General features: G+C 43.6%; 1 protein-coding gene across 1 annotated transcript in view; it reads right to left on the bottom strand.

Annotated features, from left to right (window-relative positions):
* Nucleotides 1-9658: 9658 nt before the first annotated feature.
* The window catches only part of asphd1 (aspartate beta-hydroxylase domain containing 1), a 49391-nt gene continuing 32757 nt past the window's right edge, over nt 9659-26292 (bottom strand). The window contains exon 7 of the mRNA XM_038988547.1: nt 9659-9768. Coding sequence (XP_038844475.1) covers nt 9659-9768 — 110 coding nt within the window. The remainder of the gene's footprint in view (nt 9769-26292) is intronic.

Here is a 26292-nt window from a genome sequence, read left to right as displayed (position 1 = left end):
ATTATTTTCATGATTTCTAGCTAGCAGTCTTCCCTCCTTCTTGGAGTCATGCGATACTGTAGTTAAGATTAACTTCTCTTGTCCTTCAGACACATCCGCAAGCACCGCGGCCGTCTCAGGAATAAAAGCATCAACGTGCAGAGTGGAGTCTGCTTCCGATGATACATTTTCCGCTTTGAGAGGGACTGAAACCCTTTTCTATGAAACTAATGGCGTCAGTCCCGCCACTGACCCGATGACTCCCACTGGTGAAACTGTGTGATACCGCAGGAAGATATCCTCGTCTCAGTTCGCAGGTACTGGAACGGTTGCCACACGCGGATGCTGTGGTGACTGGCAGGCCACGAAGGTCACTGAGCGTTTTGAAACACAAACACCAGGAGATTTGGTTGAAAGGCTGCCGACAACTCGTACAAAGGGTCTGACCTTTTTGTTTGTGCCTCGGACACCAACACCAGCCCAGACCCATGATGAACCTCGTCGAGGCCAGTGGGTGAGTCGAGACTAGGTGCAATATTGTACGAGGCCGCCCAATCAGGAAACAAATCAAGTTGTAAACTTCCCCACGAGAACAGAGAGGAGCGGACAAGCCCCTCGACGGGGATAATCTTAGAATACATCTGAGATATCACTGAGGTATCCCACACTGGTCGTAAAATAAGTCCAATGGACTTTCCACCTCCAAAAACAAATGGTAACAATAATCATTCCTTGCCATGTGTACTCTCAACTACAATACAACTAGAAAAATGCTCTAATCATGTGTTCCGGTAGGGTAACATTTCAGAATAAAATCGGTAGGATAGCTGGTCCCCTTGGGTACCAGTACCAATGTCAGCAACAATCAGTAAGAAGGTTAGAGACCTAACAATTCGAATTGCCATTGATAACAGAGGAGGTAGTAGTCACTCAGATTGCAACACATGGAAGGGAATCTCCAAAACACTCTTCTGATGGTTAACACACATGCCGCTAATAAATATAACCCTCCATTCCGGAGGAAAGTTATTATTAGTCATGAACCATGATCACACCGCGTACGACTGGTTCCGTGCTTGAAGAGTAATTCCGTCGTGAGGTTAGCTCCTCCGTGGATAACATAGCTATGAAATAGACTCCTTCATACCTATTACCACAACAATGGTGTAAGAGACATTGTCTTGTAGTAAAACCACTACACGTCCCCTTGGCGTATGGTTTGAGGTCGGCACCGATTCTTACTGACACACGGTCATTGACATGGAAATGATCTGATGACATCAAACTTATTCTGAACAGGTTGCAGTCTACCAGGATACTTGGTTTTCTTTCCCTTGGCATAAACGCACATGTACAATGGAACATTTAAGGAGGATTTATACTAGGATCATTTAAGGGTTCGAGCAAAATACCAGCCTTGGTAAAGTTGAACATTTACCCTGACTCTACAGCTACATTAATCACCAGTTTCTTCCCAGAGGTCCATAGGTCATCCCTGTAGACTGTCCGAAGCTAGTGTCTTACAGCTGTAGACTTATCATGTAGTTATCAACTTAGGATAGTGCCCCAAGCAACACACCGCTAAGTAGGATCGCCCTAGATATGACATTAGACAAAATGCCATGATAGAGTCATTTAGCCAAGACCGTGGACGTATATCGAATAGTCCAATTAGATGATTAAGGTGTGGTAACTATAATTTGTATACATTTTTGTTTGTGTTTTATTCTCCATTTTATTTTATTTTTCTTTGACACTTCGGAAGTGATAGAGCCACAAACAAGTTCCCCATACAACCACTAGTTAGTGCCACAACGTTGCTCATTTGGGGAAGAAATGTAATGGTGTATTTTGTGAATGTTGTGCATTATTAACGTCTGTTTAGGTTACTGCCTAGATCCACCAGCCCGGACAACCGGACAACAGGTCCGGAACGACTACTGGACATGGTAGGCTGCAGCTTGCAGAAATCCTACCAGGGTAAACCACCAGAGGGGGACTACTACGATGATTCACAAACCAGGACATCCCGTGGTCATTTTTATGGTGGGTTGCAACTTGCAGAATCCTTCCCAGACTGAACCCACCAGAGGGGGGCTGTCATGACTGTCCTGGGGATCCGGATGGGTCAGATCAGCTTGGCAATGGATAACTGTAACCAGACCTTCTCTCATCCACAGAAGAGGGGAGGAGGGAGCTGCTGCCGGGTTGACAGCTCGCACCCTGTTTTAAATTAAAAGAGAGGAGATCTAGGGTCTCCCTCTCCAGTATAAACCAAAGGAATGTCCTTTGTTAACAGACTTTTCCCGCTGAAACTCTAACATGTTCAAAAGTGAATACAGGAACAATATTTCTACCATAACAACGTGGGGAATGGTCAGTAGTGAGCTATAGAAAACGAATGTCATATGTCATTACATTTTTTATAAAGGAAATACTATAACTTGAAAAGTATATACACAACATGTACGAAGTCTCCAGCAGTATATGAAATAAGCATTTTTGTTAAGATAGGAATGTGATTTTAGGAGCCAAAAGAAAATTTCTCTCCTATAAACTTTAGTAAGTAGCCACGCCCCAAGTGAGGTCAGAGAGCATGTCTGTCAGCCTGACGGAACCATCTCTGTCGACCAGAGTACATAAAAAAAAGGATTAGTAAAGAAATTAACATTAAACCAGAAAAGTGTGAAGCGGTAGCTTCAAGTTTGAAATGGTTGGAACTTTGAACCTCAACACGAGGTGAAGAAAATTAACTCACCTCCCAGATTAGGAAAGACGGGGAGCTTCAGCCCATGTCTAAAGTGGTTTGAATTCTAAATATCAACACAAGGAAGAGGCGAGAAACTCCCATCTCAGACAATCACTTGTACAGAGAGAAAGAAACACTTATTGTTGATACATTTTAGAAACTAATCTCATAGTAATCATATACTTTGCACACAAACCGCCACCAGTTTCTCTCCCTCTCCATGTCATTGTGTAAAAAGCCACCATGTTGTGTTAGTTTGCTAGGGGTCATTTCCTAATCTATTAAGTGTGTATGTTTATTCTGTGTTATCATTTAGTTAGCTTGTAAATAAAAAACTAAACCAATTTGTGTAGTACTGAATCATAAGTAAGGCTGGGTTTTTTGCAGATCCAAGGAGGTTATTACTGTTCAGAATGATGATATGATAAGAGGTAATGATTGGTACGTTGACTGTTTTATGAATGTGATAGATAAAGACCTTTAGAGTTTAATTCGGAACTCTTTCAACAACCACTCTCGTGGTGCCCCAAATTCCTAATGAGTTAATTGTTACATGATTAATTTAAATCAGGTAACAATTAAACACAGTTAGTTGATTAGATAAATAATAGTCATCAGATTAATGAAAGTAAAGTCATGACACCGCCCTAACAATGGGAGTTGTTGTCCTAAAGGCAGGAAGGCTTATTCTGGACAGATTTTGACGAGAGAGAGCACTTTCTCACGTTGCTTCTTCCTCTCTGCCTGAATCCTGCTTGCAACCAAAGTCTTTCAAGCCATGTTCGCCTGTCGTGGAAATTCTTACACAGGGACACTCAAAGTCAAACTTAAATGAATCATTGTTTAATGTCAGCGCGCTGGAGAGGTTCCAATCAACTCAATGCACCATACTCAATGCACCATACGCATGTCAATCAGGAGCTCTCCCTGGGCAGTCCCAGCACTTGTCTTATACGGCTATACACAGACAAGTTATATTTGCATGATTTAGCATAATTAATTAATAATGACCGTCTAATGACCGTCATGAATGTCTCATTCATGTGACCGACCAATACTGTTTCATAACATGTGAGAGACCAACACCTCACGAGGCTTCTTTCTCTCTAAGCTGAGACCTTGAAACTGAGATCTTTCGTTTGTTCTCAAAACACAGTCGTTCGTTCTCAAAACACGGTCTGGGTCTACTGCCAAATTGCAGCTACTGATAGGTGACTTGTACAGTCAGCCACTTGCATGAACACAGAAATTGGTTATTAGAACAGCACATGAATAGAACATAGAAATTAGTTATAAGAAAAGCACAATCATTAAAATTCCCATTACACACCCTCGGGTCGTTATTGTCATCGGAACAACTTAATCCTTTTTTAACAGACTAAGAGTGATGTATCTATTTGACAATCATTCCATACACTAGAAATAAAGCATTTCCTCATTTACCACGGCAAATCTACTGTGGCAATTCACCCGACACTGTAGGAATGGAAACTAATGTTGGTGTAGCCTACTGTTATGTTATTTGTTTCCTATTTATGTTATCCAAAAGTGTCTGGTATGATTATTTCTTATCAAGATCGGGGGTAAAATATACCTGGACTGTCCATATTTGAAATTTGTAACTAAATCAAGTCAAACGGGGGCATTGAGTTATCTGTACCAGAAGGGCGTGGGTCGGAATCAAACCCACGTCGACACGCTAGGTCTATATGTGCGCTGAAGGCAGTGGGCTTAACAACTAAACCAGGGTTTCTCAAACTCGGGCCTGGGGCCTCCCCTGGGTGCAAGTTTTGGTTTCTGCCCTACCACTACACAGCTGATTCAAATAACCAACTCATCATCAAGCTTTGATTATTTTAATCAGCTGTGCAGTGCTAGGGCAAAACCAAAATGTGCACCCAGGGGAGGCCCCAGGCCGAGTTTGGAACACTCTGTACTCGACCACCCCAGGCCACGATTGAACTCAATTTTGACAGTTCTTTCGTAACCTTAGGATACACTCCACACTTGTATGCCATTGCCTAGAGGAGACCAATATCTATATTGTGTTATTAAGCTTTATAAAATAATGGTTGTTGATCTGTATGGCTACATTTCAGATAAAGTTTTGTACATTTGAATGCTGCAGTAATAAGACCTAGGCCTAGCGTTTGAGCCAGCGAGAGAGAATGTTATTGACAGCAGATCCCAATGACTTGACTGCCACCGCATGTAGAGAAAGAGAACTGCTCATTTTCAAGGAATCACAAGGCTCATTTTAATTTCCTGATGCAACAGGACATTTCTCTGTGACAAGAGTGATCAAGTTAAGATCTGACATCTGTAGTGTCGTTTTGACTCAAAAAATATTAACACCATGACAAGAGTACTTTTAACACAAAATGGGGGTGGGACCATATAAATCCCAAAATAGTGTTACATTTGACTTCATAGAAGTTAAATTAACTCTTGTGACATTACTGTGCAGTAGCACCTCACATTAAATTCAAGATCCTGGCTTGCCTACAGAGTAGCACAGGGAACCGTTCCTCCCTACCTCAACTAAATGGTCAAGCCCTACACTCCAGCATGAGTACTTCATTCTGCCACCTCTGGCCACTTGGAACCACCATCCCTGCGAGGGGCCAACTCCCACTCATCCCAATTTCAGTTCTTCTCTGTCCTGGCATCTCAGTGGTGGAACTAATGCACTGACTGTAAAATCACATTGGATTAGACAGTCTTCTAAATGACTCAGATGTAATGTAAATATTGAATGAGAGGATATTTGGACACTTTTATTAGCTGCATATTCACATACAGTGCAGAACATGCTTCATCAGTGCTATGATTTGTTCTTACAGACTACGCTTTTCAATTCCACATGATTGTGTATATACAGTACCAGTCAAAAGTTTGGGCACACCTATTCATTCCAGGGTTTTTCTTTATTTTACTATTTTCTACATTGTAGAATAGTGAATACATCAAAACTATGAAATAACACATATGGAATCATGTAGTAACCAAAAGTGTTAAACAAATCAAAATATATTTTAGATTTTAGATTCTTCAAAGTAGCCACCCTTGCCTTAATGCCAAGAGTGTGCAAAGCTGTCATCATCTCAACCAGCTTCATGAGGTAGTCACCTGGAATGTATTTGAATTAACAGGTGTGCCTTGTTAAAAGTTCATTTGTGGAATTTCTTTCCTTCTTAATGCATTGAGCCAATCAGTTGTGTTGTGACAAGGTAGGGATGGTATACAGAAGATAAATCTATTTAGTAAAAGACCAAGACCATATTATGGCAAGAACAGCTCAAATAAGCAAGGAGAAACGACAGTCCATCGTTACTTTAAGACATGATGGTCAGTCAAAACCTGGAAAATTTCAAGAACTTTGAACATTTCTTCAAGTGCAGTCGCAAAAACCATCAAGAGCTATGATGAAACTGGCTCTCACGAGTACCGCCACAGGAAGTTACCTCTGCTACAGAGGATAAGTACATTAGAGTTACCAGCCTCAGAAATTGCAGCCCAAATAAATGGTTCACAGAGTTCAAGTAACAGACACATCAACATCAACTGTTCAGAGGAGACTGCGTGAATCAGGCCTTCATGGTCGAATTGCTGCAAAGAAACCACTACTAAAGGACACCATTAAGAAGAAGGGACCTGCTTGGGCAAAGAAACAGCAGCAATGGACATTAGACCGGTGGAAATCTGCCCTCTGGTCTGATGAGTTCAAATTTTATATTTTTGGTTCCAACCGCCGTGTCTTTGTGAGATGCAGAGTCGGTGGACGGATAATCATCACATGTGTGGTTCCCACCATGAAGCATGGAGGAGGAGGTGTGATGGTGTGAGGGTGCTTTGCTGGTGACACTGTCAGTGATTTATTTAGAATTCAAGGCACACTTAACCAGCATGGCTACCACAGCATTCTGCAGTGATACGCCATCCCATCTGGTTTGCACTTAGTGGGACAATCATTTGTTTTTCAACGGGACAATGACCCAACACACCTCCAGGCTGTGTAAGGTCTATTTTACCAAGAAGGAGAGTGAAGGAGTGCGGCATTAGATGACTTGGCCTCCACAATCACCAGAACTTGAACCCAATTGAGATGGTTTGGGATGAATTGGACCACAGAGTGAAGGAAAAGCAGCCAACAAGTGCTCAGCATATGTGGGAACTCGTTCAAGGCTCTTGGATAAACATTCCAGGTGAAGATGGCAGAGAGAATGCCAAGAGTGTGCAAAGCTGTCAAGGCAAAGGGTGGCTACTTTGAATAATCTAAAATATATTATGATTTGTTAAACACTTTTTAGTTACTACCCGATTCCATATGTGTTATTTAAAAGTTTGTCTTCACTATTATTCTACAATGTAGAAAATAGTAAAAATAAAGAAAAATCCTTGAATGTCCAAAAAATTTTGACTGGTACTGTATATATATAAACTCAGCAAAAAAAGAAATGTCCCTTTTTCAGGACCCTGTCTTTCAAAGATAATTCGTAAAAATCCAAATAACTTCACAGATCTTCATTGCAAAGGGTTTAAACACTGTTTCCCATGCTTGTTCAATGAACCATAAATAATTAATGAACATGCGACTGTGGAACGGTCATTAAGACACTAACAGCTTACAGACGGTAGGCAATTAAGGTCACAGTTATGAAAACTTAGGACACTAAAGTGGCCTTTCTACTGACTCTGAAAAACACCAAAAGAAAGATGTCCAGGGTCCCTGCTCATCTGCGTGAACGTGCCTTGGGCATGCTGCAAGGAGGCACGAGGACTGCAGATGTGGCCAGGGCAATAAATTGCAATGTCCGTACTGTGAGGCGCCTAAGACAGCGCTACAGGGAGACAGGACGGACAGCTGATCGTCCTCGCAGTGGCAGACCACGTGTAACAACACCTGCACAGGATCGGTACATCCGATCATTACACCTGCGGGACAGGAAGGCAAAAACAACTGCCCGAGTTACACCAGGAACGCACAATCTCTCCATCAGTGCTCAGACTGTCCGCAATAGGCTGAGAGAGGCTGGACTGAGGGCTTGTAGGCCTGTTGTAAGGTAGGTCCTCACCAGACATCACCGGCATCAACGTCGCCTATGGGCACAAACCGACCTTCGCTGGACCAGACAGGACTGGCAAAAACTGCTCTTCACTGACGAGCCGAAGTTTTGTCTCACCAGGGGTGATGGTTGGATTCGCGTTTATCGTCGAAGGAATGAGCGTTACACCGAGGCCTGTACTCTGGAGCGGGATCGATTTGGAGGTGGAGGGTCTGTCATGGTCTGGGGCGGTGTGTCACAGCATCATCGGACTGAGATTGTTGTCATTGCAGGCAATCTCAACGCTGTGTGTTACAGGGAAGACATCCTCCTCACTCATGTGGTACCCTTCCTGCAGGCTCATCCTGACATGACCCTCCAGCATGACAATGCCACCAGCCATACTGCTCGTTCTGTGCGTGATTTCCTGCAAGACAGGAATGTCAGTGTTCTGCCATGGCCAGCGAAGAGCCCGGATCTCAATCCCATTGAGCACGTCTGGGACCTGTTGGATCGGAGGGTGAGGGCTAGGGCTATTCCCCCCAGCAAGAACTGGCAAATCTGGTGCAGTCCATGAGGAGGAGATGCACTGCAGTACTTAATGCAGCTGGTGGCCACACCAGATACTGACTGTTACTTTTGATTTTGAACCCCCCCCCCCCCCCCCTTTGTTCATGGACACATTATTCAATTTCTGTTAGTTACATGTCTGTGGAACTTGTTCAGTTTATGTCTCAGTTGTTGAATCTTGTTATGTTCATAGAAATAGTTACACATGTTAAGTTTGCTGGAAATAAACGCAGTTGACAGTGAGAGGACGTTTCTTTTTTTGCTGAGTTTATATATATATATATGCAAGCTCACAAAAAATCTATTGAGTCAAACAAAATTAAATATCTATATCACAGTATATGCCAAAAGGGGTCACCTTAAATTAACATCAGGCACAATTGAGAAAAGAATAGATAGAAAACAGGCACAACAAAATAACAAAAATGAATAGATAAAACAGTGGTTAATTGACTTTTTTCCCTCACAGTTTCTGCAGTTACTTACATATGTTGAGCAAAAACTGTGTTGATACAGTTCTACAAAATAAGAAATATTTACTTGTTTTATTGGAGGATTAATTTGCATCATGAGGTCACCTATCAAAAAGCTGTGATCATCCCGCAATGTAATTTGTGTGTTTTGCTATTAAGATAGTGCAGTCCAAATGTGTGTGTGAGTGCCGGTGTGCAGTTTAAAGCAGCAAAGACCAGTTCTGATCTTAGATGACTGTACGTTAATTCTGTTTCTACCCACTGGGAAAAACTGGTTGAATAAATGTTGTTTATATGTCATTTCCCCCCAAAAAATTATATGTCATGATGTTGAATCAACATGGATTTTAAAGAAGTCATCAACATAAGGAAATTGTAGTCTTTTTTTGACCCAACGTTTTACCGAAATCCAATGACATGGGGATTTATTTATTTATTTTCACAGTGAATTCAGCTTAGTTGACAACTCAACCAAATCCAGGCTGTATTACAGCCGGCTGTGATTGGGAGTCCCATAGGGCGGCACACAATTGACCCAGCGTCGTCTGGGTTTGGCCGGGGTAGGCCGTCATTGTAAATAAGAATTTGTTCTTAACTGACTTTCCTAGTTAAATAAAGGTTTAAAAATAAAAAAAAGACATTGAACTGACGTCTGTGGGTAAGCTCCCTTTGGCTATTTGGACTGTTTCAGTGGATTCACTAGTGACACACACAGTGATACTCGGACTGGATGAACATTGAGGTTGAAGAGCACAGCCCTCGAGACTAGGTTTGGGCACCTTTCCCTCATATCAAATAAGGGTGGAGTACAACTAGAACATGTGCACAGTGGAAGTTGGAGTTCATTGGTCAGGGCAGAAAATGTAGTCCAGGGCCTGTCTTTCTGCTGCAGCCACATTTGGATGCCAGAGGTCCACACTGAAAATCACCCGTGGCCCGTCCTCTGCCACCCCTTAATGAAAAACAAAAACAAGAAAACATTATAAACTAAGGCCGAGATTCAATCCAAGATGTGTTATAGAGCAGCACACTATACAGCCAACAATGCGCCTTTTAAAGACATTTTCCCCGACGTTCACAGAGATTGCATTCATGGTAAGAATGTTGTCTCAAAAAGAAATTACCTTTAAAAGTCTGTGATAGTGTGCTGCTCCGTAACCCAGTTCAGATTGAATGCCAGTCTTTGTACAGATAATGCACTTGTGATTATGGAGTTAGCTTCCAAAATTGAACAGAGTGGATGGGACTGTAACCAATGCTCACACACAGTGTTATGCTGGTGAATGAGGACCCAAAAGCGACTTAATAGAAACCGAGTCTTTATTCCAGTCTTTAACAAACAATGATACTCCTGGATATTATCCTAGGTAAATCCAAAACAGGAAACTGAAATCCTCTCGTCAGTAGAGAGGAACGACTGGAGACGCGACCACAGACTGCAGGTCGCTTCAGGAAGGCACAGGCCGTAGCTGACATAGACACCTGCTCACACGCAGCATCTGAAGAAGGCAAAAACACGACAGGGCGGAACAAGGACACAGAACAGCAAACATCAAACAAGAATCCGACAAGGACAGAAGCGGAAAACAGAGGGAGAAATAGGGACTCTAATCAGAGGGCAAAATAGGGGACAGGTGTGAAAGAGTAAATGAGGTAGTTAGGAGAATGAGAAACAGCTGGGAGCAGGAACGGAACGATAGAGAGAGAGAGCGAGAGAGGGAGAGAGGGAGGGGGAGAGAGATGGATAGAAAGAGGGAAAGAACCTAATAAGACCAGCAGAGGGAAGCACAGGGACAAGACATGATGATCAAAGACAAAACATGACAGTACCCCCCCACTCACCGAGCGCCTCCTGGCGCACTCGAGGAGGAACCCTGGCGGCAACGAAGGAAATCATCAATCAACGAACGGTCCAGCACGTCCCGAGATGGAACCCAACTCCTCTCCTCAGGACCGTAACCCTCCCAATCCACTAAGTACTGGTGACCACGTCCCCGAGAACGCATGTCCATGATCTTCCGTACCTTGTAAATAGGTGCGCCCTCGACAAGGACGGGGGGGGGGGAGGGAAGACGAACTGGGGCACGAAGAAAAGGCTTGACACAGGAGACATGGAAGACAGGGTGGACGCGACGAAGATGTCGCGGAAGAAGCAGTCGCACAGCGACAGGATTGACGACCTGAGAGACACGGAACGGACCAATGAACCGCGGAGTCAACTTGCGAGAAGCTGTCGTAAGGGGAAGGTTACGAGTGGAAAGCCACACTCTCTGACCGCGACAATACCTAGGACTCTTAATCCTACGTTTATTGGCGGCTCTCACAGTCTGCGCCCTGTAACGGCAAAGTGCAGACCTGACCCTCCTCCAGGTGCGCTCACAACGTTGGACAAAAGCCTGAGCGGAGGGAACGCTGGACTCGGCGAGCTGGGACGAGAACAGAGGAGGCTGGTACCCAAGACTACTCTGAAACGGAGATAGCCCGGTAGCAGACGAAGGAAGCGAGTTGTGAGCGTACTCAGCCCAGGGGAGCTGTTCTGCCCAAGACGCAGGGTTTCGAAACGAAAGGCTGCGTAATATGCGACCAATCGACTGATTGGCCCTTTCTGCTTGACCGTTAGACTGGGGATGAAACCCGGAAGAGAGACTGACGGAAGCACCAATCAAACGACAGAACTCCCTCCAAAACTGTGACGTGAATTGCGGGCCTCTGTCTGAAACGGCGTCTAACGGGAGGCCATAAATTCTGAACACATTCTCAATGATGATTTGTGCCGTCTCCTTAGCGGAAGGAAGCTTAGCGAGGGGAATGAAATGTGCCGCCTTAGAGAACCTATCGATAACCGTAAGAATCACAGTCTTCCCCGCAGACGAAGGCAGACCGGTAATAAAGTCTAAGGCGATGTGAGACCATGGTCGAGAAGGAATGGGAAGCGGTCTGAGACGACCGGCAGGAGGAGAGTTACCTGACTTAGTCTGCGCGCAGTCCGAACAAGCAGCCACGAAACGGCGCGTGTCCCGCTCCTGAGTAGGCCACCAAAACCGCTGGCGAATAGAAGCAAGCGTACCCCGAACGCCGGGGTGGCCAGCTAACTTGGCAGAGTGAGCCCACTGAAGAACAGCCAGACGAGTAGAGACAGGAACGAACAGAAGGTTACTAGGACAAGCGCGCGGCGACGCAGTGTGAGTGAGTGCTTGCTTTACCTGTCTCTCAATTCCCCAGACAGTCAACCCGACAACACGCCCTTCAGGGAGAATCCCCTCGGGGTCGGTAGAAGCCACAGAAGAACTAAAGAGACGGGATAAGGCATCAGGCTTGGTGTTCTTATTTCCCGGGCGATAGGAAATCACGAACTCGAAACGAGCGAAAAACAACGCCCAACGAGCTTGACGTGCATTAAGTCGTTTGGCAGAACGGATGTACTCAAGGTTCTTATGGTCAGTCCAAACGACAAAAGGGACGGTCGCCCCCTCCAACCACTGTCGCCATTCGCCTATGGCTAAGCGGATGGCGAGCAGTTCGCGGTTACCCACATCATAGTTGCGTTCCGATGGCGACAGGCGATGAGAAAAGTAAGCGCAAGGATGGACCTTATCGTCAGAATGGAAGCGCTGGGACAGAATGGCTCCCACGCCCACCTCTGAAGCGTCAACCTCGACAATGAATTGTTTAGTGACGTCAGGAGTAACAAGGATAGGGGCGGAAGTAAAACGCTTCTTGAGGAGATCAAAAGCTCCCTGGGCGGAACCGGACCACTTAAAGCAAGTCTTGACAGAAGTCAGAGCTGTGAGAGGGGCAGCCACCTGACCGAAATTACGAATGAAACGCCGATAGAAATTAGCGAAACCGAGAAAGCGCTGCAACTCGACACGTGACTTAGGAACGGGCCAATCGCTGACAGCCTGGACCTTAGCGGGATCCATCTGAATGCCTTCAGCGGAAATAACAGAACCGAGAAATGTGACAGAGGAGACATGAAAGGCGCACTTCTCAGCCTTCACGTAGAGACAATTCTCTAAAAGGCGCTGGAGTACACGTCGAACGTGCTGAACATGAATCTCGAGTGACGGTGAAAAAATCAGGATATCGTCAAGGTAAACGAAAACAAAGATGTTCAGCATGTCTCTCAGTACATCATTAACTAATGCCTGAAAGACAGCTGGAGCATTAGCGAGACCGAACGGCAGAACCCGGTATTCAAAATGCCCTAACGGAGTGTTAAACGCCGTTTTCCACTCGTCCCCCTCTCTGATGCGTACGAGATGGTAAGCGTTACGAAGGTCCAACTTAGTAAAGAACCTGGCTCCCTGCAGAATCTCGAAGGCTGACGACATAAGGGGAAGCGGATAACGATTCTTAACCGTTATGTCATTCAGCCCTCGATAATCCACGCAGGGGCGCAGAGTACCGTCCTTCTTCTTAACAAAGAAAAACCCCGCTCCGGCGGGAGAGGAAGAAGGCACCACGGTACCGGCGTCGAGAGAAACAGACAGATAATCCTCGAGAGCCTTACGTTCGGGAGCCGACAGAGAGTATAGTCTACCCCGAGGGGGAGTGGTCCCCGGAAGGAGATCAATACAACAATCATACGACCGGTGAGGAGGAAGAGAGTTGGCTCTGGACCGACTGAAGACCGTGCGCAGATCATGATATTCCTCCGGCACTCCTGTCAAATCACCAGGTTCCTCCTGAGTAGAGGGGACAGAAGAAACAGGAGGGATAGCAGACATTAAACACTTCACATGACAAGAAACGTTCCAGGATAGGATAGAATTACTAGACCAATTAATAGAAGGATTATGACATACTAGCCAGGGATGACCCAAAACAACAGGTGTAAAAGGTGAACGAAAAATCAAAAAGGAAATGGTCTCACTGTGGTTACCAGATACTGTGAGGGTTAAAGGTAGTGTCTCACATCTGATACTGGGGAGAAGACTACCATCTAAGGCGAACATGGGCGTGGGCTTCCCTAACTGTCTGAGAGGAATGTCATGTTTCCGAGCCCATGCTTCGTCCATAAAACAACCCTCAGCCCCAGAGTCTATCAAGGCACTGCAGGAAGCAGCCGAACCGGTCCAGCGTAGATGGACCGACAAGGTAGTACAGGATCTTGATGGAGAGACCTGAGTAGTAGCGCTCACCAGTAGCCCTCCGCTTACTGATGAGCTCTGGCTTTTACTGGACATGACATGACAAAATGTCCAGCAGAACCGCAATAGAGGCAAAGGCGGTTGGTGATTCTCCGTTCCCTCTCCTTAGTCGAGATGCGAATACCTCCCAGCTGCATGGGCTCAGTCACTGAGCCGGTGGGAGGAGATGGTTGAGATGCGGAGAGGGGAAACACCGTTAACGCGAGCTCTCTTCCACGAGCTCGGTGACGAAGATCTACCCGTCGTTCTATGCGGATGGCGAGTGCAATCAAAGAGTCCACGCTGGAAGGAACCTCCCGGGAGAGAATCTCATCCTTAACCTCAGCGTGGAGTCCCTCCAGAAAACGAGCGAGCAACGCCGGCTCGTTCCAGTCACTGGATGCAGCAAGAGTGCGAAACTCTATAGAGTAATCCGTTATGGATCGATCACCTTGACATAGGGAAGCCAGGGCCCTGGAAGCCTCCTTCCCAAAAACTGAACGATCAAAAACCCGTATCATCTCCTCTTTAAAGTTCTGATAAACGTTAGAACACTCAGCCCTTGCCTCCCAGATAGCTGTGCCCCACTCCCGAGCCCGACCAGTAAGGAGTGATATGACGTAAGCGATCCGAGCTCTCTCTCTTGAGTATGTGTTGGGCTGGAGAGAGAACACAATATCACACTGGGTGAGAAAGGAGCGACACTCAGTGGGCTGCCCAGAGTAACATGGTGGGTTATTAACCCTAGGTTCCGGAGACTCGGAAGACCAGGAAGTAGCTGGTGGCACGAGACGAAGACTCTGAAACTGTCCTGAGAGATTGGAGACCTGAGCGGACAGGGTCTCAACGGCATGACGAGCAGCAGACAATTCCTGCTCGTGTCTGCCGAGCATTGCTCCCTGGATCTCGACGGCAGTGTTGCGAGAATCCGTAGTCGCTGGGTCCATTCTTGGTCGGATTCTTCTGTTATGCTGGTGAATGAGGACCCAAAAGCGACTTAATAGAAACCGAGTCTTTATTCCAGTCTTTAACAAACAATGATACTCCTGGATATTATCCTAGGTAAATCCAAAACAGGAAACTGAAATCCTCTCGTCAGTAGAGAGGAACGACTGGAGACGCGACCACAGACTGCAGGTCGCTTCAGGAAGGCACAGGCCGTAGCTGACATAGACACCTGCTCACACGCAGCATCTGAAGAAGGCAAAAACACGACAGGGCGGAACAAGGACACAGAACAGCAAACATCAAACAAGAATCCGACAAGGACAGAAGCGGAAAACAGAGGGAGAAATAGGGACTCTAATCAGAGGGCAAAATAGGGGACAGGTGTGAAAGAGTAAATGAGGTAGTTAGGAGAATGAGAAACAGCTGGGAGCAGGAACGGAACGATAGAGAGAGAGAGCGAGAGAGGGAGAGAGGGAGGGGGAGAGAGAGGGATAGAAAGAGGGAAAGAACCTAATAAGACCAGCAGAGGGAAGCACAGGGACAAGACATGATGATCAAAGACAAAACATGACACACAGTCAGAATTCTCAGAACTGTTGTCTACGAAACTACTGCTTACTATGGTACCATCTAGTGCTCTAAAAACGCTAAGTCTTGTTTTATGGTCAGTTTTTTTCACGTTCAGAACGAGAAAGTGTTGGCTATATAGAAATAATGACACTCAAATTAAACATTATTAAACTAAATAATGGGGGTGTACAAAACATTAAGAAACACCTGCTCTTTCCATGACAGACTGACCAGGTGAAAGCTATGATCCCTTATTGATGTCACCTTAAAGAAGGATTTTTAAGCCTAGACACGGCTTGTGTATGTGTGTCATTCAGAGGGTGAATGGGCAAGACACAAGATTTAAGAGCCTTTGAACGGGGTATGGCAGTAGGTGCCAGGCGCACTGGTTTGAGTGTGTCAAGAACTTCAACTCTGCTGGGTTTTTCACACTCCAGGCTGTGTAAGGGCTATTTTACCAAGAAGGAGAGTGATGGAGTGCTGCATAAGATGACCTGGCCTACACAATCCCCCGACGTCAACCCAATTGAGATGGTTTGGGATGAGTCGGACAGCAGAATGAAGGAAAAGCAGCCAACGAGTGCTCAGCATATGTGGGAACTCCTTCAAGACTGTTGGAAAAGCATTCCAGGTGAAGCTGGTTGAGAGAATGCCAAGAGTGTGCAAAGCTGTCAGCAAGGGTGGCTACTTGGAAGAATCTACAATCTAAAATATATTTTGATTTGTTGAGCACTTTTTTGGTTACAACAGGATTGTTATATATGTTAATATATGTTATTTAATAGTTTTGATGTCTTCACTATTATTCTTCAATGTTAGAAAATAGTAAAAATAAATAAAAACCCTCGAATGAGTAGGTGTTCTAAAACTTTTGACCGGTAGTGTATGCCTAGCCATTTCTGAGAACCCTAACCTCGAAAGCCATTGACCAATTTATGAAGGTTGATATTGCTAATAATATAAATTGGAACCGGCAATTTAAAAAAATATTTTTTCATATCTAAAAAGCTTATTAAATAGGATCTGGTATGAGAAGTCAAACAGAGCTAATGTAGAATGTAGCGTTAGTACTATAACTTCTGTTCCCAGGAGGAAGGAAAATGAGGTACAACATACTATGAGGAGTCACACTCTCGCGACTTCGGTTGAAGGATCTGAAGTCAAACTTGACAAGGCCAATGAAATCCACGTGAAATTCAATGTGACCTTTGAGCCACGGTAATCTTGTTTATGCACTCTGGACATGCTTTAGTAGTATCCAACCTGCTAACTACCATCAGGTCTTAATGGCCTGGTACTCAGGGCTCTATTGTCCCTTTAACCACTCTAACATCAATACAAATGCAATCAGAAATCACATCAAACACTTTATCATAACAGTAGGCCTATTGTACTTTTTAAAACTCACCTCACTGTGATGAATTTGAATAAAGAATTTCAACAGCATGGTTGTTGTTTCAAAGCCTAACACAGGAAACAGACAGCGCTTTCTAAGGTGATGATTAATTCACAACACCCATACCATATTAGAGCTTATGCATATGATTGAGCCCAAGCCTGAAAGAAAAACCTGAATTAAAATTGTGCCATTATACAATACACAGTCTACCACATTTTAGGCATGGCAGAAAAACATAAAACAAAACTGATTTAAGATATCTTTGGTACATAATTGTTCTAGCATTTGAGTGTGGACTGTATTATTATGCATAGTGGGTGGACTGGATACCCTATGCTAAGCTCCAAAATGTATATCCATGAGTTAGGGAGAGAAGGTACAGCCCTAGGCAATGTTGCTGGTTCATTGATTATGCAGGGTGGCTTACAGTTAGCCTACAATTAGTGAGTTTGTATTTAATTTTGAATAGCCTAATAATAGGGATTCTTTTTTTATTTTCATAATTAATTGGGTGACACATTACCTTTAGCAATACAGAATATCTCACTACCATGCATTTACATCTCTTCCTCTCTGTCCTTTATTCCTTGCTCGAGCCGCAGATGGGCTGTCAACAGTTCAGTGAAATATGTTTCTTTACAAAAACATTTTACTTTTGATATTCCTGAACAGATTTCACTTGGTTTCCAAAATTAAGCACTGGGTAGCTGCAGAAACAAGGTTGATGAGCCCATGGCATTCAGAGTTTGGGCGTAATATCACCTGTCGGGCAGCGAGAGCATGCTCCTCAATCAGTGGTTGATGCATGGAGTGAAATAAGTGTTGTTATATTTACTTCTCAAAGCAAGTGCTCTGCTATAAAACAAACTAGCCTACAAAACGGACTGGCGGGAAAGCCCGTAGCCTCCATTCGCTACTCTAGTGCATACAGATGACGTATTTTCCCCTGCCCCTATTCCTGCCCATGGGCCATTCTAAATCGAAACAAATTTTACATATTAGTAAAGAGCAGATTAAATTGAGAATAGTCTGACGGGTAAAAATATTATCATTTGATGGGAGAACAGCTTGCAAATATTTTTTTTTGCTACTTTCTCAAATCATCAATAGCCTATAGTCACACCATGCAGCCCGTATATGTTTTGATTTCAAAGACATTCTATGGTTTATATCATTCACAACAAAAGTTGCCAAATAACTCTAAATCTAGCATACAGGACCTGTTTCAAATGATTGCTTTTATGCTCAACAACTTTACTCGCTCCATAATGGGAAAATATCCTTTCTATTTTATTCAGCTAAGTTCAATTATATTCTTCTTACTAAACTCAGCGACAAAAAAAACATCCCTTTTTCAGGACCCTGTCTTTCAACGAGAATTCGTAAATATCCAAATAACTGAACAGATCTTCGTTGTAAAGGGTTTAAACATGGTTTCCCATGCTTGTTCAATGAACCATAAACAATTCATGAACATGCACCTGTGGAACGGTCGTTAAGACACTAACAGCTTACAGACGGTAGGCAATTAAGGTCACAGTTATGAAAACTTAGGACACTAAAGAGGCCTTTCTACTGACTGAAAAACACCAAAAGAAAGATGCCCAGGGTCAATGCTCATCTGCGTGAACGTGCCTTAGGCATGCTGCAAGGAGGCATGAGGACTGCAGATGTGGCCAGGGCAATAAATTGCAATGTCCGTACTGTGAGACACCTAAGACAGCGCTACAGGGAGACAGGACGGACAGCTGATCGTCCTCGCAGTGGCAGACCACGTGTAACAACACCTGCACAGGATTGGTACATCCGATCATCACACCTGCGGGATAGGTGCAGGATGGCAACAACAACTGCCCGAGTTACACCAGGAATGCACAATCTCTCCATCAGTGCTCAGACTGTTCGCAATAGGCCGAGAGAGGCTGGACTGAGGGCTTGTAGGCCTGTTGTAAGGCAGGTCCTCACCAGTCATCACCGGCAACAACGTCGCCTATGGGCACAAACCCACCGTCGCTGGACCAGACAGGACTGGCAAAAAGTGCTCTTCACTGATGAGTCATAGTTTTGTCTCACCAGGGGTGATGGTTGAATTCGCGTTTATTGTCGAAGGAATGAGCGTTACACTGAATCCTGTACTCTGGAGCGCAATCAATTTGGAGGTGGAGGGTCCGTCATAGTCTGGGGCGGTGTGTCACAGCATCATCGGACTGAGCTTGTTGTCATTGCAGGCAATCTCAACGCTGTGCATTACAGGGAAGACATCCTCCTCACTCATGTGGTACCCTTCCTGCAGGCTCATCCTGACATGACCCTCCAGCATGACAATGCCACCAGCCATACTGCTAGTTCTGTGCGTGATTTCCTGCAAGACAGGAATGTCAGTGTTCTGCCATGGCCAGCAAAGAGCCTGTATCTCAATCCCATTGAGCACATCTAGAACCTGTTGGATCGGAGGGTGAGGGCTAGGGCCATTCCCCCCAGAAATGTCCGGGAACTTGCAGGTGCTTTGGTGGAAGAGTGAGGTAACATCTCACAGCAAGAACTGGCAAATCTGGTGCAATCCATGAGGAGGAGATGCACTGCAGTACTTAATGCAGCTGGTGGCCACACCAGATACTGACTTACTTTTGATTTTGTCCCTCCCTTTGTTCAAGGACACATTATTCAATTTATGTTAGTCACATGTCTGTGGAACTTGTTCAGTTTATGTCTCAGTTGTTGAATCTTGTTATGTTCATACAAATATTTACACATGTTAAGTTTGCTGGAAATAAACGCAGTTGACAGTGAGTGTAGCGATCGTCTTCGGGAGAAAGAGAGGAGGACCAAAGCGCAGCGTGGTAAGTGTTCATGATGATGTTTTTAATTAAACTCAGAACACTAAACAAAACAATAAACGATGTGAACAAACGAAACAGTACCGTGTGGCGACAAACACTGACACGGAAGACAAACACCCACAAACCAAAAGTGAAACCCAGGCTACCTAAGTATGATTCTCAATCAGGGACAACCATTGACAGCTGCCTCTGATTGAGAACCATACCAGGCCGAACTCAAAACCCCAACATAGAAAAACACACATAGACTGCCCTCCCCAACTCACGCCCTGACCATACTAAATAAAGACAAAACAAAGGAAATAAAGGTCAGAACGTGACAGTGAGAGGACATTTCTTTTTTTGCTGAGTTTATAAAATCACATAAAATAAAATAATGGCACGGGACTTAGAAGCATATTTTGTCAGCTAAATGAACGAGTCTACAGCCTATGGCATGGACCATAGGATGTTCCAAAGGCGCCCATCAGCCGTGTGGCCTGGAGACGCTAAACATGATTGTTGATTAATGGTCAATTACCATGAGACCAACAGTCTTTTGCATGGCAATAACCAGTTGACAAAATGGCTTGACTGCCACAGCCCTAGTCATAACGTGACATTCCCTTTCAGTCAGTCTACTCCAGTACAACATATTATGGGGAAATAGAATCTGACCCCATGCCGACCCAAAAGGATACTAAGCCCGGGCAAGATGCGGCAGTCTGGGTATTGCGCACATGGTGCTCTGCCTAGTGACTTTCCCCTGTCCCAGCTGTAAGCACACTGGGAGCAGTGACATCAAAGTGATAAAAACTCACAAAAGTCTGTGGTGATGCCCAACTCGCCTCAGCACAAATGTCTCCTACAGTCAACCCTTCTGTGACAACGAGCCTCACTCGGTTAATATGTGTCCCGGTAATAGGCTGGCACCCAGTAGACCCTGCGAAAAACTGTTATTATACCCAACAGTCATGGGTACCAGTGCCACAGAACCTTACAAGGTGCATGTCCATTTTTCATTCATTTTCCAGCTGGCAAAATATTCTGTCAAAGTGGAAGAATTTACATAATTATTCAACCCCCTGAGTCAATACATGTTAGAATCACCTTGCCATAGATTTTCAAGCAAATGTAATTCAAAACTAACTCGGCATTCACTGTCTTCTTGGTAAGCAACTCCAGTGTAGATTCGGCCTTGTGTTTTAGGTTATTGTCCTGCTGAAAGGTGAATTCATCTCCCAGTGTCTGTTGGAAAGCAGACTGAACCAAGTTTTACTCTAGGATTTTGCCTGTGCTTAGCTCCATTCTTTTTCTTTTATTATCTTGAAAAACTCCCCTGTCCATTATGATTACAATCACACCCATATCATGATGCAGCCACCACTATAATTGAAAATATGGGGAGTGGTACTCAGTAATGTGTTGCATTGGATATGCCCCAAACATAACACTCTGTAGGACAAAGAGTTAATTGCTTTGCCACATTTTTTGCGGTATTATTTAAGTGCCTTATTGCAAACAGGATGCATGATTTGGTTAGTATTGTGGAGTAACTACAATGTTGTTGATCCATCCTCAGTTTTTTCCTATCACAGCCATTAAACTCTATAACTGTTTTAAAGTCACTATTGGCCTCATGGTGTCACGCCCTGACCTTAGAGAGCCGTTTTATTTCTCTATTTGGTTAGGTCAGGGTGTGATTTGGGTGGGCATTCTATGTTTTCTATTTCTTTGTTTTTGGCAGCCTTTTTCCCACCTAATGTTGTGGGTAATTATTTTATGTTCTGTGAGTGTTTGTGTGCGCCACAGTTGCGTCACGGTCGGTTTTCTGTTTACCTGTGTTTGTGAAGGTTTCACTTGGATTAAAAGATGTGGAATTACATGCACGCTGCGCCTTGGCTCATTTATGACAGGGAGTTTGAAGATAGCGAACGTGACACATGGTGAAATCCCTGAGCTGTTTCCTTCCTCTCCGACAACTGAGTTAAGAAGGATGCCTGTATCTTTGTAGTGACTGGGTGTATTGATACACCATCCAAATTGTAATGAATAACTTCACCATGTTCAAAGGGATATTCAAAGTTGGCTTATTTCCATATTCAATGTCTTTTTCTTTTTTTTAAGTCTATCAATAGGTGCCCTTCTTTGCGAGGTATTGGAAAACCTCCCTGGTCTTTATAGTTGAATCTGCGTGTGAAATTCACTGCTCGACTGAGGGACCTTACAGAGATGAGGTAATCATGCAAAAACCTGGTTAATCCTTAAGAGTCTTGACGCACCTGTGAAATAATAAAAATATTCCCCATCTAAATCTGTCAATTTAAGCTAGAGATATCAGTTTTTGCATGGAATGAGTCTCAATCCATGGCATCCGTCTCTGTTGGCCTTCCGCATCTGTGGTGGATGGTGGCCGAGCTACAGCAGTGTTTCTCAGACCATGAGACAATCCAAAAATCAATTCTCACAAAAACGTCTGTAGCGTCCAAACTAATATGTGACTCGTTTCAGAAACTAGGCATATGTCGCACGTCACTACTTCACAGAAGCGCCATTTAAACAAACTTGGAAGAAATGCATTTCCGGAACATGTGAACTTTCATGTGCCTTAATAACAAACCTGTATGCCATCTGTAAATGCAAATACAATTGTTATATTACGAGCCTAGTTGGTTCAGCAACGGAAAAAGACGGCAACCTTACCACTAGCCATGATTGGCTGAGATAATGAGTGGGCTGGACATGCCGAGAGATGAGTTCGGATTGGTCTGCCATGTAGCACGTTTCTGTCTATAACATGAGCTGGTCAGTTTGAAAATCAGTGGTGTGATAGTTAAAGAGATGGAGAAAACTCTGCCGTTTGATTGCAAATATGCAGACAGAGTCAAACAGAGAACACACAGAAGGCTGTTGTATGAAACATCTGTCTCCGGATTACATCTTCAAACTAAGGGCAACCATTGCATCCGTGACAGAGAGGGAGAAGCGTCGATCCATGTATACGGGTAAGATAGTCTAGCAAGCTACATTTTCAGATATTACACGATACTAAAAATTGTCAGAAAGTAGTTTTCTTTTCAAGTTAAAATGTACTGTTAGCTAGCTAGCTAACGTTAGCTGGCTGGCTAGCTAGCTAACGTTACGCGTATGATCTGTGTAGTAATATTATTTGTATCTCAGAGCCATTTGCATTGCTAGTTATAGCCTAATGTTAGCTAGCTAACATTGAACCTGGTTGGTTAGCTACCTGCAGATTCATACAGGGTAGTACTATTATGAGTTGGGATGATGGTTTATTGCTTAGCTAGCTAGCTGCATGTCTGAACAACTATGCAAGTAACCACTTCAATAGAATGTGCATGATGCCACTACAAAAACTGTCGATAGACGTACTGTAGCTGGTAAAGTCGATCTGGCTATCTACTCCGATTTCAGAGCACTCTCTTCAGGTGTGACAGAGCGCAGAATAACTGACAAATTTACAAACGCTCAACACCCATTGAATATGGCCGGTGTCAGTAAACATTAAATATTGAATTAATTAATTAATAATTAATTCAAGTAATGAAATTGTTGCCAGCACATGGTTCTGGATAACATAAAAACAGTCTAACCAGCTCTGCTAGGGTGAGTAAAATGGTCAGAGTGAGCTGTTCTCTCATTTGTGTCTGGAAGTAGCTAGCCAACATTAGCTTGGGTGCTTGCCTATTGTTGTTTGGTCAGAATGCTCGGATAAACCCTACAGTCGTGGCAGCCCATTCTTGCATAATCAATGCTTGGAATTTGTCAGAATTTGTGGGTTTTTGTTTGTCCACCCGCCTCTTGAGGATTGACCACAAGTTCTCAATGGGATTAACCTGTTTGGGCTGCAGGGGGAGTATTGAGTAGCCAGATAAAAGGTGCCCATTTCAAACGGCCTCGTACTCAATTCTTGCTCGTAAAATATGCATATTATTATTACTATTGGATAGAAAACACTCTCTAGTTTCTAAAACCGTTTGAATTATATCTGTGAGTCAAACAGAACTCATTTGGCACAAACTTCCTGACCAGGAAGTGGAAAGTCTGAAATCGAGGCTCTGTTCTTCTTCCTGCCTATAAATGGGCATGATACGTAAGAGTATACGTGCACTTCATAGACCTTCCCCTGGATGTCAAGAGGCTGTGAGAGAAGAAATTTAGTGTTTATCTTGGTCTGAAGTGGAATACAAGCTCTTTGTATGACGTGTCCCTCATTTCCGGTACTCTGGGGAGCGCGAGGTGGACAGTGGGATTGCCTTCTGTTTAGCTGCCGTTATAGGCGACTACTATCTCCGGCTTTGATTTTATTTGATACATGTGACCATATCATCGTAAAGTATGTTTTTTCAATATAGTTTAATCAGATTATTGAAATTTTTTCGGGAGTTTTGCCGTGTTCCGTTCTCTGACTTTGTTTACGATGGAGAGATTCGCGCCACTTGGCTAGTGCGCTTGCTAAATCAAGAGGGAAAGTGGACGTTCTAAATCCAAACAACGACTGTTCTGGACAAAGGACACCTTGTCCAACATTCTGATGAAAGATCAGCAAAAGTAAGAAACATTTTATGATGCTATTTCATATATCTGTCGTACATGTGAACTAGTCGTGGGCGCCCACCTTTTGGGTACTCTAGCTATACCGAAGCTGGATGTCGTAATGAAGTTATTTTTTAGAATTCTAACACTGCGATTTCATTAAGAACTAATGGATCTATCATTTCCTATACAACATGTATGCTTTAGTTATGTTTATGACTAGCTATTTGGTCAGAATATGTGTGTCAGAAAAAGTGTCCGAAAAAAATCTGGGCGTTGTGGGAAATAGTAGCTAAGTTAGCAGAATGTATAACCATTGATTTCAGCTCTAAATATGCACATTTTCGAACAAAACATAAGTGTATGTATAACCTGATGTTATAGGACTGTCATCTGATGAAGAAAATCAAGGTTAGTCAAAAATTATATATCTTTTGCTTGTTTGTTACGATCGCTAACTTTTGCTACTGGGAAATTGCTTGTGTTTTTGGCTATTGTGGTAAGCTAATATAACGCTATATTGTGTTTTCGCTGTAAAACACTTGATAAATCGGAAATATTGTCTGGAATCACAAGATGCCTGTCTTTCATTTGCTGTACACTATGTATTTTTCAGAAATGTTTTATGATGAGTATTTAGTTATTTGGCGTTGGTGTCTGTAATTATTCTGTCTGCTTTCGGTGCAATTTCTGATTGTAGCTGCAATGTAAACTATGATTTATACCTGAAATATGCACATTTTCCGAACAAAACATAGATTTATTGAATAACATGTTATAAGACTGTCATCTGATGAAGTTGTTTGTTGGTTAGTTTGGTTGGTTCTTGGTTAGTTAGGTTGGCTTTGTGCATGCTACCTGTGCTGTGAAAAATGTCTGTCCTTTTTTGTATTTGGTGGTGAGCTAACATAAATATACGTGTTGTTTTCGCTGTAAAACATTTAAAAAATCGGACATGTTGACTGGATTCACAAGATGTGTATCTTTCATTTACTGTATTGGACTTGTTAATGTGTGAAAATTAAATATTTCTAAAAAATATCTTTTGAATTTCGCGCTCTGCCTTTTCCGTGGAATGTGGGAGGAGTTCCGCTAGCGGAACCCCGGTGCCAGACAGGTTAATGACTTTTTCATTGGCAAGATAAGCAAACTTAGGGATGACATGCCAGCAACAAATGCTGACACTACACATTCAAGCATATCGGACCAAATTATGAAAGACAAGAATTGTACTTTTGAATTCCGTAAAGTCAGTGTGGAAGAGGTGAAAAAACTATTGGTGTCTATCAACAATGACAAGCCACCGGGGTCTGACAATCTGGATGGAAAATTACTGAGGATAATAGCAGACGATTTTGCCACTTCTATTTGCCACATCTTCAATTTAAGCTTACTAGAGAGCGTGTGCCCCCAGGCCTGGAGGGAAGCTAAAGTCATTCTGCTACCCAAGAATAGTAAAGCCCCCTTTACTGGCTCAAATAGCCGATCAATTAGCCTGTTACCAACCCTTAGTAAACTTCTGGAAAAAATGTGTTTGACCAGATACAATGCTATTTCACAGTAAACAAACTGACAACAGAATTTCAGCATGCTTATGTAGGGAAGGACACTCAACAAGCACACCACTTACACAAATGACTGATGATTGGCTGAGAGAAATTGATGATAAAGGGATTGTGGGGGCTGTCTTGTTAGACTTCAGTGCAGCTCTTGACATTATTGATCATAGTCTGCTGCTGGAAAAACATATGTGTTATGGCTTTACACCCCCTGCTATAGGTCAGGGTGTATATACTACAGCGACAGAAATGACTGCAACACTCAACAAAGAGCTGCAGTTAGTTTCAGAGTGGGTGGCAAGGAATAAGTTAGCCCTAAATATTTCTAAAACTAAAAGCATTGTATTTGGAAAAAAACACTGACTAAACCCTAAACCTCAACTAAATATTGTAATAAATATTGTGGAAATTGAGCAAGTTGAGATGACTAAACTGCTTGGAGTAAACCTAGATTGGAAACTGTCATGGTCAAATCATATTGATAGAGCAGTA

This window comes from Salvelinus namaycush, chromosome 3 (assembly GCF_016432855.1).
Source record: "Salvelinus namaycush isolate Seneca chromosome 3, SaNama_1.0, whole genome shotgun sequence".
Taxonomy (NCBI): Eukaryota; Metazoa; Chordata; class Actinopteri; order Salmoniformes; family Salmonidae; genus Salvelinus; species Salvelinus namaycush.
The sequence above is the reverse complement of the archived record's forward strand: the minus strand, read 5'-3'. Positions and strand labels throughout refer to the sequence as shown.